The sequence below is a fragment of the Peromyscus leucopus genome, chromosome 11 (genome assembly GCF_004664715.2).
Source record: "Peromyscus leucopus breed LL Stock chromosome 11, UCI_PerLeu_2.1, whole genome shotgun sequence".
In the NCBI taxonomy this organism is placed as follows: Eukaryota; Metazoa; Chordata; class Mammalia; order Rodentia; family Cricetidae; genus Peromyscus; species Peromyscus leucopus.
Genome location: NC_051072.1, coordinates 30,556,065 through 30,574,014, shown reverse-complemented (window position 1 = coordinate 30,574,014; position 17,950 = coordinate 30,556,065). Strand labels below are relative to the sequence as shown.

At 40.1% G+C, this 17,950-nt stretch overlaps 1 protein-coding gene across 1 annotated transcript; it reads right to left on the bottom strand.

The window, feature by feature from the left end:
• Positions 1-7,208: 7,208 nt before the first annotated feature.
• Positions 7,209-14,708, bottom strand: Mrps30 (mitochondrial ribosomal protein S30). The gene is made up of 5 exons (XM_028885375.2): positions 14,114-14,708; positions 12,639-12,784; positions 11,934-12,039; positions 9,672-9,848; positions 7,209-7,613 (listed from the first exon to the last, which is right to left on the bottom strand). Exons 1-5 carry the CDS (start codon positions 14,679-14,681, stop codon positions 7,297-7,299), a joined length of 1,314 nt encoding a protein of 437 aa, XP_028741208.1. The 5' UTR covers positions 14,682-14,708; the 3' UTR covers positions 7,209-7,296.
• Positions 14,709-17,950: the final 3,242 nt, after the last annotated feature.

Sequence of the window (17,950 nt, the reverse complement as noted above, 5' to 3'; positions counted from 1 at the left end):
CATCAACCACTTTCCAAATGGATTAAAGCCCACTTCACAAGATGGCGTACCCTTGACACACATGGTCAAGAACCTAGGGCTAGACGAGTCATAGGCCCTATGGGAGAATGTACTATTACTGTGCTAAGGGGGCATAGTATTAAAGTTACTCCTAACGATACCATTTGATACAGAGATTAGTGCACATTTCAGTCCTCACCAGAGGAATGCCTTTGTAAAGTGGATGGAGATTAACACAGACACTCATAATTGGTCAAAGTCAGTGACTGAGGAGGGCATAGCCATACATGGGGCATCTATCTATATTACAGTCCTTCCTTGCAATGCTTAGGGATCACTGTGGATGATGAGCAAGATTGTAAGAGCAGAGGTGGGAGATGACTACAATGAAAGAAAAATGGTTTGCAGGACAAGATTGGGCAGCTGCACATATGAACTCACAGTGGTTAGAACAGCATACCCACCACTTGTGTTAAGGTCAATCCAGAAAAAAAAAATCCCGACGTGGAGAAGGAGACGCAGTCATGAGACCCCATCTCTGTCTGAGGAGCTATTGGTAATGGATAGCTGCAGGAGAGGGAAAGTTAGTTTTCTTTAAGGGTGTGACCCTTGGTAGGTAAAACATGCTCTAGTGGATGGCCACACATCTAACAATGCATAAGCAGAAGAAATTAGACTCAATGGGTTAAGAAAAAAAAATAAGGAAACAAAGTTGGGTTGGTATGGAACTGGGTATATCTGGAGTTGGGGAAAGGGGAGTAAATATGATAAAAATACAACTTATGAAATTCTCAAATGATTATCAAAATGTTTTCAAAATATCTAGCTAAAACCAATGGTTAAAAACCATGAGAAAACAGATTTAAGCTCAAATAAACATGATATATTTATCAGGAACTACAATCAAGAAAGCATCAGCCATGAGTGATAACACATCTTTATCTCCAAGCACTGAACTTTGGTTCAAATGTTTCAGAGGATATTCCACTAAGTGGTGGGTAGCCTATGATGGGTGTTAAGATTTCCTTTTATTCTGCATGTTTCTGCTGTAACCTCAAGGGATATGGTTATGTATAAAATGTATGAAATGAGAGCTCACCTCTGAGAACATCTAGTGAAAGAGGAAGATGGACCAGCTTAGCTCCTTAGCACTTAACATCACCATTGGGAGTTCTAAAACAGAAACTTTCAACAGTGTTAGCAGCATATTACATGAGTCATGTGAGGCTTAAAGTGATTCATCTTGTTAAGAGGATTTTAAAAGATTTCCTCATCTAATTCTCTGAACTTATAGGAGAAAGTAAGTTCAAGAAAAATAATATATTGATCTAAAAACCATCATTTAGGTAGCTAATGATAAAAGAAAGAATCTCAACTTTCAGATTCAGCTACCACACAGATTCTAAAACAAAATTAAGCTTATCTAATTTTCTTAATACTGTTATTTAAGTGACATTTAAAAGTCTGAGTTCCAAAGGTCAAAAGAAATTATACTTTACCACAAGATAATTGTATAGATATTTTTATCTTTTAGAACTTTGAAAATACAAGGTTCCTTTATTTTTCCAGTTATGAATCACACGCAGGTGGTAAGATATGGAAATCTTACAAATATGTTTAAAGTCAGAATTTAATTATCCAAGTGCTTGTGAACCATCCTCACATTAAATACATTCACACCCACTCTAACTAATCTTATATAATTGTCATGCTTGGATTTTGTTATAATGGAAGATAATTTTAAGTCTTTTACCTCCTGTAAATGAATTTATTATAGTAATTCCATGCTTATAGAATGCTTTTGATTTATAATAGTATAATAATATTAATATTCAGTCTCATACTAAATACCTCCAAATCATTGTTTGTACAATACAAAAATTGATGACTGAGAAAAGTGCTTATGGAGATGAAAATAAAACCTGCATCTGTAGTATGATTTAAAAACTATATCAAAACAATTCAAGGATAGATTTATGGAAAGCTTGACAGCAAGAGATTCTCTTCCCCAGTTGTCTTTTTCTTCAACTATTCTAGAACAATCATAGTTTCATAGCAACAAAGTCTGTGATCCAAAAGTTTATAAGAGAAAATCAAAATCAAAACTGTATGAAAAGTTGATTTTGTAAATGAAATCATCCATTTTCATTTTCAGCTGAAGAGGAAAAAATTCATCATCGTTTGAAACAAGCAAGTATAAATGCTATTAGATGTTACAAAGAACGCTGCTGTAAAGTGTTCCTGTATCTGTGTCTCCTGGAGAGCCTATGATAAAATGACTAGATGTCCTCAGCATGTTCTAAATGAACAGGAATGTGAGTGTTGGCTGCTTTAATGCCAATGTAATACCTGGCACTAGGAGATATGCTTGCCATATGTTTCCCTTCCCTCCCACCTTCCTGTGCATGTATTTGAATGATGTGGAAAGTTTCTGGATCTCATTCAACCTGAGTCCAGCTGGAGATCTTCAAACCAGTTGCAATGGATAGGAACATCATGTGTACAATCATTTCTTTATAAGACATTATAATGATGTCGTTTCTAGAGGACTTTGCACAGCAAAGTGGCCTGTAGCTAGGCTTTTCGAACTTCTATTCCTGTCCACTGCTATTTGGAACTGGTCCTTCAGACATGGTTAATTCTAAAGAAAGCTTGTAAACATTAAAGGGATTATTTCTCGATGATAATCAATCTGATTAGAGGGCCTAATACCAGGTTCAGCAGTCCAACGAATTCAGGAAGGTGCACACAGGAGTGTTGTTGAGACCTTTACAGTACACAGCAAGAAATATCCTAGCTAGGTGTGCTTGTAATGAGGGAGCTGGGCATAGATTTCATATGAAGGGTTAGGACATCTGCTTATGGGCCAGAACTAGGTGCTACATGTATTTCCACATACTGGACAGCCAAGAACCTAAAGCAGTTTCTCACCACACTTAAGACTACAGAGAAAACATGTAGTTGCTCCTATGAGAATGGTCAAGGTATTCTATTTCTTTGTCAAGACACACAAAGTAGGGGTGGAGGGGATAATGTACCAAGGCTAATTTGAATATTTGCAAACACCATCTTTCTATAATCAACGCCAACTGGAAACTGACCACTTGTTTCATTAATGAAACTGCAGTTCCAGAAATAAATGTATATGCCATGAAAGTCCTTTGCAAAAGAAAATAATCATGCAACCTAGTCATTTATAAAAACATTATCACTGAATATCCACAGGCACATTATTAATCAACATTGAAAATACTGAATGGCAAAACATACAGAGCAGCACAGATTGGGCATGCTGGGTAGCCAGAATGAGTGAAAATCCTGAATACAGTTAAACCCTCCATTTCTTTCCATTAGAAACACTCTCTGAATAGATAGGCTCCTCCACCCACTTAATGAATCCTCATTTAGCCTCTGTCCGCACATTCCCATTGCTTCTAGGCATAAGTAACAGCAGAGTGTTAATTAACATCTATGAAAAAGAAGTTTCATTCTTATTCCCCAGCCATATTCTCTTTAATTATAACATTTTGGGGGAGAAAACTCCCCAAATCAGTGGCACTCTCTCTCTCTCTCTTGGCCATACCATTGTGTAACCCCTACTTCTTGGTTTGAAATTGGACATAGTGACTTGTTTTTTGACCACTGGTCTTGTTAGCAGACTCTGTACAGGTTCTCTGTACAGAGCCCCAGAGAGGGAGAAGCTGAAGGTTATCTCCAACCAACAGCGAGTGAGCTACTGAAGCCCTCAATTTAGCCATCAGTGAGCAAAAACACAAACTTGCAACACATTCCTCATTGGAATTTCTGTGAAACTTAATGATCATTGTAATGTATATTGTTAGAAAATGGATTCTGAAGCCCCACAATTAACAGTAAAGGTTGGGTCTTGCTAGCAATAATGCAAGCTCCAAACAGGAAATTAGGCCATGGCAGTCATAAATCCAATGTCTTAGGAGCAAAACATTGCACAGAACTTAATAAGGTAGGTCCAATGATGTTAAAAAGGAAGGAAAAGTGGTGGACACTGTGACAAACCAGTGTGACGTACAACCCACCACAAGGACCCAGAGCAGCCAATACCCAGATCCTGTCCTGTGTTGTTGACATGTAAGAACATAAATGGGAAATTGTCGGTTCTTTCACTCTTTCAAGAAAATCTGTGAATTTGGGTTGGGTGCTTTATAATTCCTCTATAATTCTTTACTCTTCAATTAATTAAAACACTATTAAATAACAATGAAATGGCATGACTAAAGATTAGTGGTTGACCTAAATTATCCTTGTTTGACGTACATTCAAGCTATAAATCTTGCCCACATTCTATTTGTATGATTAATAAACTTCTTGAAAGATTTCAGAAGATCCTAAAATTCATATTATTGGTTTGCAAATAAAAGGCAAGTTTTATATGACTAAAGATCCAAAGACATATTTCCCAGAGGCTAAACCCAATGGAAACTGACCTAAAGTAATTCAAACCTGGAATTCAAGTAACTAAAAAGTAGAGCTAGCTCAGTTGAAGTAGGTTGCTTATTGAGGTGCATATGGACATACAACTTTATAATCACTCCAAAATAAAGAATAATTTGTCTTTAATGTTTTCTTTTGTTTTGCTACTTAAATGATCTTATCACCAAGGACTGAGAGAAAATTTCATTTACATTTTCCTAATATGCAAAAGGTTAGTATACACATACGGGATCTCTTTCTTATTTACCAAATTAGGTTTCCCATCAGTTTGATTCATTTCTAGAAAGTTATTACTGGCATTCTTAACCCAAAGGCAGATCCTTTAGGTAATTATAAAAATAAACAACGGGGGCTGGAGGGACGACAGCCCAGCAGTTATGAGCACTTGCTCTTCCACGGAACCTGAGTTTGATTCCAAGCTTCCAAGTCAGGTGGCTTATTGTAACTCCAGTTCCTGAAGTCCAAGACCCTCTTGTGTGCTGTGGGCACTCACACACATGGCAAACACACACAATTCCACATGCACATAAATACAATTTTTTTAAATGGGGAGGAAAGGAAAGAAGATGTAACTATAATATCATCTTAAAAAAAAAATAAAAGTAAAAAAGAGTAATAAATCATTGGGGCTGACCTGATAGCTCAGCAGGGAAAGGCACTTGTGGCCAAGCCTGCCGAACTGAGTTCTAGCCTTGGAATCCACAAGGTGGAAGGAGAGGCCCGACTTCAAATTGTCCTCTGACATCAATATGCGTGCCTTAGGGGTGTGTAGGAAATTTTAAAATGCATTTCCAAACACAATGAAGTTATTTAGAGGCGAATTTGGCATGTTAACAGCTCCTTATTGGAGTTCTCCCAACAAAGTTGTTTCAGTCAGGGGTTCATGTTGCTGAGGATGACCTTGAACGACTAATACTCTTGCCTCCACCTCCTAAGTGGTGGGATGGCAGCATGTGACATTAGACCAGGCAAGGCTGCTTCTTTTTAAAATGAAGTTATTTTCCTAATTACAAGATGTCTTTCCTGAGAAAATCAGAAAATTATGGAGAAAATTATCCACAAGTTTACTCACTCAGACCAGCTCAATTATAATGATGTATGAAGATAAAATTAAAGACAAACTCTAATTTTGAATGTGTTTATATCTAAGTGCCCACAATTTGACGCCATCTAGGGGGACTAGATAAAGAAATGTGGAGACTAGAATAAAACCCAGAGGTATGCCAATATTTGAAGAAAGTAGAGGAAGACTAGCCAGGGGGAATGTGTCAGCAAAATAAGAGTTAAGAATGTGTTACCATAAAGGCCATAAAAGCTTCCTTTTGAAGTAATCATCAAAGCCATCCAAAGTGTATGGCAAACTGAGTAAAACACTGCCTGGGGTGGATCCACATGGAATCTTATTTCTACCTATGTTGATAAAGCAAGGTCAGAGAAACCCAAGTTGGACTGGACATATGGTACTATGCCTCCTAAGAATCTACTGCAAAACTATTCAATCAGCGAATTAGCTTTACAAAAGAAATGCACAGCAACCAACACTAGCCATTTTGAACTGGAAAAAAAAAAATCTACTCACAATTACACAAAACCTCAAGTATTAATGTGTGAAGAGCTACACAAAGACCTAAAACTTGCTGATATAAAAGGCAGGGCTGGAGAGAGGGCTCAGTGTTTCTGAGCCCTAGCTGTCCTTCTAGAGGACCTAAGTTTGTGGCTAAATCAGGAGCTCCAGAGATCTGATGCCCTCTTCTGGCTTCTCCAGGCACTATATGCTCATAGTATATAGACAAACATTCAGGAAAAAGATATGTAAATAAATATTAAAAATATATAAACAAGTGATGTGAGACCTTGAGCTAAAGGAACTCTTAGCTCCCGTCCATTCAACATGTATTGAATGCCTACATCTGATTCTAGATTCTTCAAGTGAATCAGTGAAGAAAGCACCCCAGGGTCAATGCTGGCAGCCTTGCTTTGTCCCAGCAGGGTACCACTTACACATCCCACTGGGATTGACTAATTAGATTCTACCATTAAAGTATCCTGGTCATATTTTCTAATTTTCATTCCTTTTTAAATAAAGATGAAAAAAATATTAAAGCCTTAGTTTAAAAGATTGTGTAAAACAGCAGCTCTATTTTGAAGAATGCTGTAAAACTCTCATTATTAACAATTAAAACCAATAAAGGATATTTAATGGTTTTAATTTTATTTGTATGAGTATTTTGCATGCATGTGTTTATGCACGTGTGTGCCTGGTGCCTCAGAGGTCAGACGAGGCACTGGATCAGGACATGCAGGGTTCTAAGCCTCATTTAAGGGTAAGTGCTGGGAATCAAACCCAGGTTGTCTGGAAGAACAGTTAGAACCCCCTCTCCAGCTCCCCACTGAATTACCTTTTAAATACTACAATACAAGGTATTAAAGATAGCCCAACACTGTTATTAGTGATATGTAAATCTATTTTTCCTTTTAAAGATGTATTTAGAGAAAGGAACAGACACATGGGAGGAGGGAAGGGGGGATCGAGGGAGGGAGGGTGGGACATGTGTGGAGGTCGGAATACAACTTGCTAGAGGGCTCTTCTTCCACTCAGTGCCTCCTAAGCCGTATCAGTTGAACCACCTTTAAATCACCATCATTACATCTAAAACTAAACCTTTCACTAAAGAATCTGAAAATTCAAGGTTTAATGATCAGTTAACATTGATTGTTAACAATGATAAGAAACATTGTTTTTCAAAAAAATCAATGTGTTTAATAACTGACAGTTACAGAATTCTTAGACGATTTTATTTTTCCTCTGGTGAAATGGAAATATCTTCAAGGTCCCAGATCAAGTGCTTTCCCCTGGCTTCCCAACAGCTGCGTCGTGTCTTCTTGCGGTTTATTTAGAAGAAAGTCAACTATCTGCAGGAGAACGTCATCATCAAAGCCTTTCACATCGTTATCTTCCACTGTCTCATAAAGAGGCTTACTCTGTGTCCCCCAACATATATTCTTACGAGGGTTATTTTGATCAGCCTGTACAGTCAGGGCCAAAGTATTTAACTGGTAGCAGAAAAAAGAAAAATATTTTCCGTCTGTGATCACGCCCTGGGAGACAAAAGGTCGAGTAACATCGGCTTCGCTCCAGAATCCTGTAGAGGAAAGCAATGCGGGACTTTACACATGTTGATCTGTTTTCCCAAAACAAAGCACACTGGAGGGTAGCAAAGCCCCCTGAAAACTCTGACCTACCAAAGCCCTGAGATGTCAGTTTCCCTGCTCCTGCTACCAACTCTACGTTCTTTCTGTATTAATGTTTCCTCCCTTCTAGAGTCCCCCAACTTCTAATCCGTCTTCTTCTACAACTTTAACCTTTAATAGCTTCCAATACTCACTTAGTAATTGAAGAAGTTTTACCTATATGAATCCTCCTGCATCTGATATCAACTTGATGGCTTTGAGTATGCTTGGAAAAGTCCACACCAGCACCACGTAAAACCCAGTATCCATTATGACCATTTATTTTACCAAATATAAATACATACACACGCTCCAAATCTTTGGAAAAATTCTAGGTTTCTATGGTTTCAACACCATGCCCTTGGAGAATCCAGTGTGTTTTGAATGTTTTGAAAGAGGTTTAAAGAATTGCTGTCACTGCCTCTGGTGTCTTGGGTTCTAAGGTTCCAGGATGTCTTAACACCTTATCTACTCAAGTTTTCTGTCTGGTTCTTGTCCTAGACTGACAGGTTTAATACTTTTATGTATACTGCCATAGCCAGGATCAACTTACCATCTCCACATGTATAATTCATATTTAGTCCTTCATGGAGACATCTAACAAACGTTACTGCTCAGATGCAATAGGTAACAGTTTACAGTTCATGAGCAAACAGTGCCACTGGAAGGTATCGCTCACCCTCCCTGACGATCCCAACCCCACCTCCTACCATCTTCCCTTCCTAGTAAAGAAATACAAGCCAATAATGAAAGCATAAAGTTGAAATGCATACCTACAAATGCAAAAGGAGATTCTAGTAAGAACAATCTATATGAAAATTCCTCCTAGGTTACTGTGCAGAATTAATCTACTTCATATTTTTGTAACTTCAGGCTTTGCAGCAGAACCCAATCACCTCACACTGGACTCGGAAAGAACAGGATCTGCTTGGTAATGCCAGTCCTTGGTCCAAACTCTAGCCCAGAAAATACAGTCCTACATGATCCAGTTTCTCCCTTCTGCCACGCTATGCCATTGCACAGCATTCTCCTTGCCCTTTCTTTACCAGCCTCTACAGGTCCAGCCTCTCTGCCGTTCCTTAAGTACTTCAAGCCTGTTCTCACTGCAAAGATGTTTTTGGCTATTCCTCTTATCTCAGTGTGTCTTCCTTAGACACTGCATGAACAGCTCATCCAGGCCTGTCTAAAAGTCATTTCTGGACATCTTCCCATAACGACTGTATTCAAATCAATTTTACCTCATACCTTACTTATAACCACCACCCAAAAATCACTATACTTCTTTATGCTGGTATACTTTTCTCGTAACATCACCACTCTGAAAGGAGTATATGATTATCTTTCATTCTCCACTGCATTAAAAGCTGCAAGAGGGTTAACTCTGCCTGTTACTCAACACTGTCTTCAAATCTAACAATACTGACACAAAAAGCATTCAAGGCCTGGTGAGACAACACGCTGGAGATCCAAGTTAGACTCCTGGGACCCACATAAAGGTGAAGAATACTTAGTCCACAGAAAGTTGCCCTGTCACCTCCACATGCCTGCGTGGCCCACATGCCTCATTGAGCACATATGCATCTACTGAGGGAGAGCTTCCTGATTGGAACCTTGACTCCCCTATCATTTTCTTTACTACCTCGAGAACTTTACAAAGTGAGAAAACCTACAAACATTTGACTTACTCACTAGTAGTTTTTGAAATGTTTGTAAAAAACACTAGAGAACGTTTTTGTCTGCACAAGAAGTAATCACAGTAAAAGATCAAGAATATTCCTCATGTGTACTTGCAAATTTCAAATGTAAAACTTATTTCATTATGGGTTTTTAAATAACTGCATTTTGTATCAATGTAAACTTCAAAATGTTCAGCTCCAGGTTGTGTCTTACCTAAAGAAGGCAATCTGAGTAATTCTATTCTCAACAGGTTATACTTTCAAGAAGGAAAACTGCCCTAACACTGGGCTTACCTTGGTACATAGCTTGAGCTCCGGTCCAAGCGAAAAGACTTGCAAGGGCATTAGCTCTAAAAACAACTTCCACCTGCTCAGCCTGGTTTAGTTTTAGCAGCTTTTCTCTATGTAAACGGTCAGGTAACAAATGAAACTGGGTGTGACCATAGCAGCAGGGATCTGCTGTTTTTGAGCCTAACAGGAAGAAGAACATTTCAGATGAAATGACAGCAAGCAGATGCCCGAAGGCATGGGTTAGCGTTTACTTCAAGCACATCTTCTTCAAACATCGTTTGCCCAGTACTCAAAATACATAAATGGAAAGAAATGCCTTACTTTTTTTTTTTTTCTGACTATGGTAAAGTTACCTGAAAACAATTCCCCAACCTGCTCATTATCACAAAGCTCACCAGGGCTCAAAATAAGCCAGAAGGATACATATAGAAGGCATTTAGAATTCTTCAGTATTAATTTTGTCAAGGCTTTCAGTCATTATTAAGAGCTGCTACTGCAGTAGCCCTTAGCGTGTACACTCTATGAAGGTTCAGGGATTGGAGGGCTTGCTGTGGAACCCTAATGGCTGGAGTTGAATTCCTGGAAGCCACAGTGCATTAGGATGTACTCCACAAGTCACTCTCTGACCTCCATATTTGCCCTGTGGTACCAATGCCCCTACACTCACAGTATGCACACACATTCACAATAAAAAATAAAACAACAAAGAATTTCCTTACAATTAATGCAATAGTACTATCTTTGTTCATTTTATAAAAAAAGATTTTTATACTACATTTCTAAATAAAAAAATAAGAAGCTCTCTGGGCAGAGTGCTTGCCTACCACGCAGGAACTCGGCCTTGATTTCGAACAGACATAATATTGGCCTGGTGGGACATGGCCCTCCTCTAAACTCAGCAACAGGTATGTGGGGGCAGGAGGATCTGCAGAGTCTCAAGGCCACCTGTCACTCCACAGTGAGTGTTAAGGTAGCCAAGGACAAAGAAAGTAAAGAAAAAGAGCAAGAAAAGAAAAAAAGAAGCAAAACCAGAGGATAAAAAAGGAGGAATGAAAAGGAAAAGGAAAGAGCTAAGGCAGAAAGGACTGATGGTCCAGCTTTCATAAACACTGATGTGCTCCATTTCATTGTAAAAGTAGTTTCAAAAAAATTCCCCACTCACTGAGACCAAGTGGCTGAGAAACAACTAATAAAACGGCCCAGAGGACTAACATAATGCTTTCTTAGTCTTCACTGGAGCATCTAGGAACTAATAAGTATATGGAGAGGTGCTGTGGGATGGTCTGTATGTCAAATCTGTTGCTCTGATTGGTCAAAAAATAAAACACTGATTGGCCAGTGGCCAGGCAGGAAGTATAGGTGGGACTAACAGAGAGGAGAATTGAGGGAACCGGAAGACAGGAGAGACACTGCCAGCTGCTGCCATGACCGTATGTGAAGACGCTGGTAAGCCACCAGCTACGTGGCAAGGTATAGATTTATGGAAATGGATTAATTTAAGCTATAAGAAGAGTTAGCAAGAAGCCTGCCACAGCCATACAGTCTGTAAGCAATATAAGTCTCTGTGTTTACTTGGTTGGGTCTGAGCGGCTGTGGGACTGGTGGGTGACAGAGATTTGTCCTGACTGTGGGCAAAGCAGGAAAATTCTAGCTACAGAGAGGAAAAAAAAATCGAGGTGCGCTAGGGCACACATGAGGCCTGCTAGTGCTTGAACTTCCAATGTATTAACTACCATGTAAAACAAACAGGATGCTTCAATAAAATGCTATTCATGATTCCAAGTCCAGCTCTAAACCTACAAAATACAAACTACTTTTTTCCATATAATAAAACAAAAGGCCTTAGCAAACATAACAATTTTTAAAGGTTAAATGTTGCTAATTCAGTAGACACAACAAAACGTTCAAATGAAGACTCAAAGTTTTCTCCAATTGTTATTCACTTTACAATGCCTTGAGATTATGAACAATATTGCTCATTGCCATCAAATTTTTTAGTTTTCAAGAATTAAATCTATGCTGGGTATGGTAGTATACATTTCTACACTATGGAGGCAGAGGCTAGAGGGCTCCTGCCACAAGTTCAAGACCACCCAGGGCCACACAGTGACTTCAAAGCCAACTGAGCTATAGAAACTCTGTCTCCATCAAAAACAATAAAATATAATAATTCAAATTAAATTAAATTCAAACTAAAGTTAAAGCACGCTTTTACTTTTCACATTTTGAATACATTTATGGATCGATACGTAAGGAGAAACTTACCAGTAAATATGGAGTTTTCATATTGCCGTTTGAATAATGGAAGCTTGTCTGGTTTACATTTCATAACAGGGATTTCTACAGGAATGGAATAATCCAATGGAACAAACTTAAAGAATAAGAAAACACAAAGTGAATTCAGAAACAATCGTATCTATTTCATTTACAATTTATCTTAGATTTAACATTTTTTCAATGAATTATTCCTTACAAAACGATCTGATTATAGAAGCTGAGAATCTCTGAATCAAACTGCTAGGGACTAGAAGTGTTTCAGACTTCAGTGTATACACAGTCTGGAACATCCATAGAGTCTGCAGGATGGGCATTCCCAATTCAAAACTCTGAAATTCTCTGAGTTCTGGAGTGTTTCAACTACATTGTTTAAAGAGAAGTGCTCCCCTACACTAACATTTACTGATGGGCCCAAAGTGGTCACACATAGAAAAAAAATTTTAAAATCCTGCTGTCATATACAATCATGAGTTGATTTTACCACACTGATGCCTTACATATTTAAAATTATTTGACCATCATAGAACACACCACACACAATCAGAAAGTTGAAAAAGATTCCAGTTGAGTTATCATCATAAAACAAACATGGAAGGCAAGATATCTACCCAAAATACCTCATCATATTCACCTGATTACCTGATTGGACTATGGCAATGCTTACACCTCACGCCAACAGGTACAAAACCTTACCTCAGGGAGTTGTTTAGATATTCTTATCTGGTTGTGTGGTTTATCATTTATTTGGTATCTTAAAGCATCAATATGACCTTTTCGATGACCAGCAGGAATCCTTTCTTCACCACGATGCCAGTAAAAGTCAACAGGGCGCTTATAATCTATCAAAAGAGAAAACTGGTTACTGATTAACTTGGTCACACATGTTAAGACTGGCATGTCTAAAATACATACATATAAAAATTACAGTGATGTTAGGATCTGTGTTACAGCACTCAAAACTTCATTATGATAGACACTGTGACTAACAGGGTTACTCAGTTAATCAAGATGCTCGAATGACCGACGACACCACTCACCAGAATATAGTGAGACTGTTCTATGAAGCACTAACTTCACTTTTACCATTACCCTGAAGAGTACATGTCATTCCAATCACTACCATTTTATACAAGAAGTTTGATCTGAACAAAGTTAAGCTTTCTAAGCCACCAATGGTGAGTAGTCAAAACTTACTGAGTTTTCTAACACCACTTCCTTCATAAATGAGGAAGGGAAGTAATAGAGACACTACATAGTTCAGATCAGCACACATCTACAGCCATGGTAGAATTAATTCAGTGAATAATAAGACACCCTCTGGACCGTAGACATAAATGAATTACAAACATATTATCAGTAGCTCATGATAGAGTGTATTCTAGTCCTTGAGTTCAATCCCCAGCACAACCATCTCATCAGACACAAACAAACAAAAACATGATTTATACATGACTTTTCATGTCCACACTGAACAAACACAAGTTTCAGTTGCCTGGGTCTAAATCTTGACCCCTAAGCCTACCAGATATTGGGTGGTAAGACTCTAGCAACGCTTAACATATGTCTCTTTAACTCTTCATTTATAAAATGAATTCATGATATCTACTGTGTTACTGTGAGGATTAATTAGTTGCCATTTAGAAAATTTGGAAAAAGGATAGAGTAATTGTCAAGAAAAGGTTAGGAATTTTAGCCAATATCTATTATTTAACCTTCACAATTCTATGACCAAACAGTATTACCCTGACTCTCTCAACTTGAAATTAAGGCAAAGTACCAGAAGCTGATGTTTTAAACAGCATTACCCTGATTCTCATCTTGAAGTTAAGGCCAAGTAAGAGAAGTTGATGTTTGACCTATGGTCACCAGCTTTCCTGGGGAGGAGTCAAAAGACAACCCCAAGCTGCTTCCACTCAAGAACTTTTGGCTGGGCAGACAGAAACACTAGGTGAAGGCAAGGACCAGTGATGAACTTCAGCTGAGTCTAAACTTTTAACAAGCAGTCGTGGGCAGGGCAGGCCAGGCCTGGCCACGAGTAACTTGGTCTGTAAGTCCCAACGCACTGAGCGCTGCTAAACCAGCCGGGAAGCCTGGAAGCCACAAGGACAGGAAGAGCAGCAATCCTCCGCAGGGCTGCCCCATGCCGTCCCCACCTCCCCCAGGCTCACCGAGGGCCGCAGTGGTCAGGACCGGGTTGAGTGGGGCGAGCAGGTTCACCAGAGTCCCCACCAGTTGGTCCAGGACCGGCGAGGCGAGGGCCTGGCGTGGATCGAAGAGGCCCCGGCGCCGGCCACGCCGCAAGTAGACATGCTCCTGCAGGATGCAGTCGCAGGCGGCGGCGCGCAGGGCCGCGAGGTCGAGCGACGGCGGGGACCGCACGGGCGCGGGCGGCAGGCCCGACAGCAGCACCGTCTTGGTGAAGCCCTGGTACCAGCGGTCGGCGTGCAGGGCGAAGGTCTGCGGGTACACCACGTACTTCTTGAACTGCATCTTGGTGAGGATGCGGATCTTCTCGTCCACCGACGGGGCGGCGTGCACCGCCGCCTGCCAGCGCTGCACCCGCCGCAGCCGCGCCGCCTTGCTGTCGGCGGTCAGGGAAGCCACGATCGGCGGGTACCGCGCGGCCGCCGCCGCCTCTGCCTCGCTCCCCTGGGTGGCCGGGGCGGAGGCCTCCGCAGCGGCCGGGAGGGACAGGCCCCGGCGGGGCACCAGCTTCCAGTACCTGGCCGCCGCCATCTTGGCCCGCCAACCCGGAACCCGGGGGTCAACTTTCGGGAACTGTTCCTGCTCGCTTGCCGTAGCGACCAATCGCGTCTGGGAGACGGGTGCTCGGTGGGTGGGTCGGTGGTGCGCTGCGTCGCTTAGTTTGCAGCTCATCGGCTTGCTCCTAAAGTTTATTCTGCTCTTTTTTTTTTTTATTTGAGGGTTTGTGCGCGACAGAACTGGCTTGTGTCTGACGTCTTTACACGGCCGATGCTCTGAAGAATGAAACAATCGGAAGGAGTCGCTGCTTGCAGGTTGTTTTAGGGACTCGCAATCTTCTCACCCTCAAGCCCTCCCCCACCCAAAGAGAAACTTTAAATCCGTACAGTTCTTAGTTTAATTCGTGTCTCATATCGCCCCCCCCCGTCCCACCCTGTTAGAATTAGAGAGTGATTTTAGGAAATAACAGCATCTGTTTATTTATGCATGCTAATTTTAAAGGTTATGCAAGCATCACTTACCTGTGAACTTTAGGAGAATAGTTGCATATATTCTTCCCTGATAATAAAAGGTAATATAATTAATTTTGCAACGAGGAAATGTGTTTTTACTTGAATTTACCGGAGGATGAGAAATACATGAAATAAATATTACCAAACAACTTGTTTGAATTTTGCTCTGCATTAAACCCATTGTTCGGTATGAACTGATTCTTTACAATAAAGTTCTTGAAGAAAGGATCACTTTGTTTTTCAGACTTCAACAACTAACCAATAGATAGATGTGCATAATAGATGTTCAAGAAATACCTCTGAAAAACAACCAAAATCACACAAAATCTAAGTTCATTTCAGACAACCCATTTCAGCGACTCATTAAGGGCTAGAATGAGAGTGGTTTTGACTTACGAAAACAATTCTTGAGGATATTGAAAACAAACATTTGCGATAATGTAAGGGCATAAACGGTGTTACTAAAAAGCGAAGGTGATGAGGGCAATCTAATTGAAATGTAACTGAATAACTGGTTGAACTTATGAAGGTTTCAGGTGAGTGTGCAGAGAATATAACACCGGAAGCTTGGATGATAATTAAGCAAGATAGAGAGGGTACTTAAGAGTTAACAAGTAAGTAATAAACCTCATGAGTGAGAAGTTATCCATAACGACAATCAGTATAAATAACCTTGTTTAAAAACCCACTTTAATATACGAAGAAGCATGAGGCATGATGATCAAATGCTGTACATGCTGAATATATTGAGTGCATCATTAAAGATAAAGGTGAGATGGCCTCCAAAGTAGCAATATAATATAGGACGATCCTCGAGTGAGAAATAACCAACACACCACAAAAAAATTCCTTTTAAGTAGTCATCGAGTGTATAGAATCGTATAATCATTTGATATAAGTCAGTAAGCACCAGATTTATAAGACACCGCGCTCAAATATCAAAGCACAGCCTCCAGACTATTAGACGAGATTTAAACAGCCAGAAGTACGAACTATCCCTGAGAGTACCATCTTAGTTGCGCGTTGATATGTGTCCTGACGTAAAGAGATCCTGCACTAACACCAATTGAAATTGAAAGGAAAACGTATGCTCACAGAAGAATGCAAACTAGGCAGGAACACAAGCCACCACGTGTGAGACATCTCAGGGACAAAGTGCACAGTTCGGTGAGAAAAGAGCGTCGAGAGGGATTATAGTGGGCCATAATTCAAATAGGCATCTAGAGAAAAGGCTAGATTCGTGTACCTCCTATGAATGAGTGCGAAAATCAAAAGTAGTCAATATTGCCTCCAAAGAGAAGGCAGACACAAAATAGACAGAGCATGAAGAAGAGCATAAACACAAGTTGAGTGAGCCAGATATTATTACCAGGTATTATGGTGAATCACCAGAATGTCGCCCCCAGTATCAATCCGTATTTCTGCGTATCTTAATGTCCTCTCCTTATGAGGCTATGTAGAGGATGACACGTCATCCGTATATATGATTGACCTTGTAGGTCTCTCGGACGAGAACCGACATCACAGACAATATTAGTGTGAACGTGTAGCCCCTATTATTCGCTAAGCTTGCACTAATTGTATATACTCGTTGGTACTGACCAATAGAGACCTTTGTCATATCTTTAACAGGAAGACGTATAAATTATAATCATAAGCTCGAGGTAAGTATTGTAATTAATCTATGATAGGGGCGATCACGGTAGCCTATGGTGGAAAAAAGAAGGAAATACAGCTGTGATAAACACGCCTAGTAAGTACTAAGTCTGGATGATGGCGAGATGCCTTATGCGAGAGTGTCTAAGAGCGATGGCCCTACGAGCATAGTCCACGTCTAGTTAAAGACATCTTATTTGCGCACTCGATGAGGGAGAGATGAGGGAGTAAATGGAGAAGATTGATGGGCTTAGAAGGCGTGTAGGGCGACGTCATGGTTAAGAGTATGTGGAGAGAGAGGAGGCCCAGAGAAGAGAGGAACAAAAAAAAAAGAGATCTAGAACCATAGCACAAAATCATGAGAGAAGAGATGAGGTGATGAGGAAGAGAGGAGACGAGTGGTAAGAGAAGTAGAGGAAGGAGGATGTAAAGATGAGAATTGAAAGAAGGGGAGAAGAAGAGAGAGGGAGAAAGGGAAGAAGGAGAAGAAGGTAGGAGAAACTAAATTAAATGTTGACATAAGAGAATTTTCATCTTGAGGGGTTATAGTCATAGCAATGCCACATAGCCATGAGCAGACATGCCAGACATAAACGTAGTGACAGCTCCACATCGAAGCTGAGAATAATACTACACAACAATGAGCAAAAAAAAATGATAAATGAACAGAGGCACAGAAAATTAACGCCCTGCTGAAACTCCACGATGGAATGTACTAGTGTAGCAGTCATTATACATATTACAGCGGAGCACAAGGACAGGACTAACCTCCCAAAATAAAACTAACAGATCCAACTTCCATTCCATATAAGCCACTAGCTATGAAGAAGATATTAAACAGAGATATTTCGCTAAATTAATCAATTGTACTAAACACTTGCTATTTATTTCCATTTACATTACAAGTTTACTCCACTTTTTCAGCGGCTATCACAAACCATTTCTTCTGTTATACCTATCCCCCAGCAAAACATGAGCTTTTTTTGCTTGTCATAAATCATGCTCATCCCTGACGCCAAAATCTCCAATTCCACCTACTCGCGATCATCCTTGAACAGCGCCTGCTTGCCATGTCAACTCACGTGGTATAACTTAATAGACGTGTAATTGAGTCCTAAGAATCCATGTGCGTAT

Coding starts and splice junctions, on each gene's coding strand:
- Mrps30 (XM_028885375.2), bottom strand. CDS start 14,681: ATGGCGGCGGCCAGGTACTGGAAGCTGGTGCCCCGCCGGGGCCTGTCC. Junction 12,040..12,638: donor TATCTAAACAACTCCCTGAG/GTAAGGTTTTGT, acceptor TTATTCTTTAAG/TTTGTTCCATTGGATTATTC. Junction 7,614..9,671: donor AGCTCAAGCTATGTACCAAG/GTAAGCCCAGTG, acceptor TTTCCTCTACAG/GATTCTGGAGCGAAGCCGAT.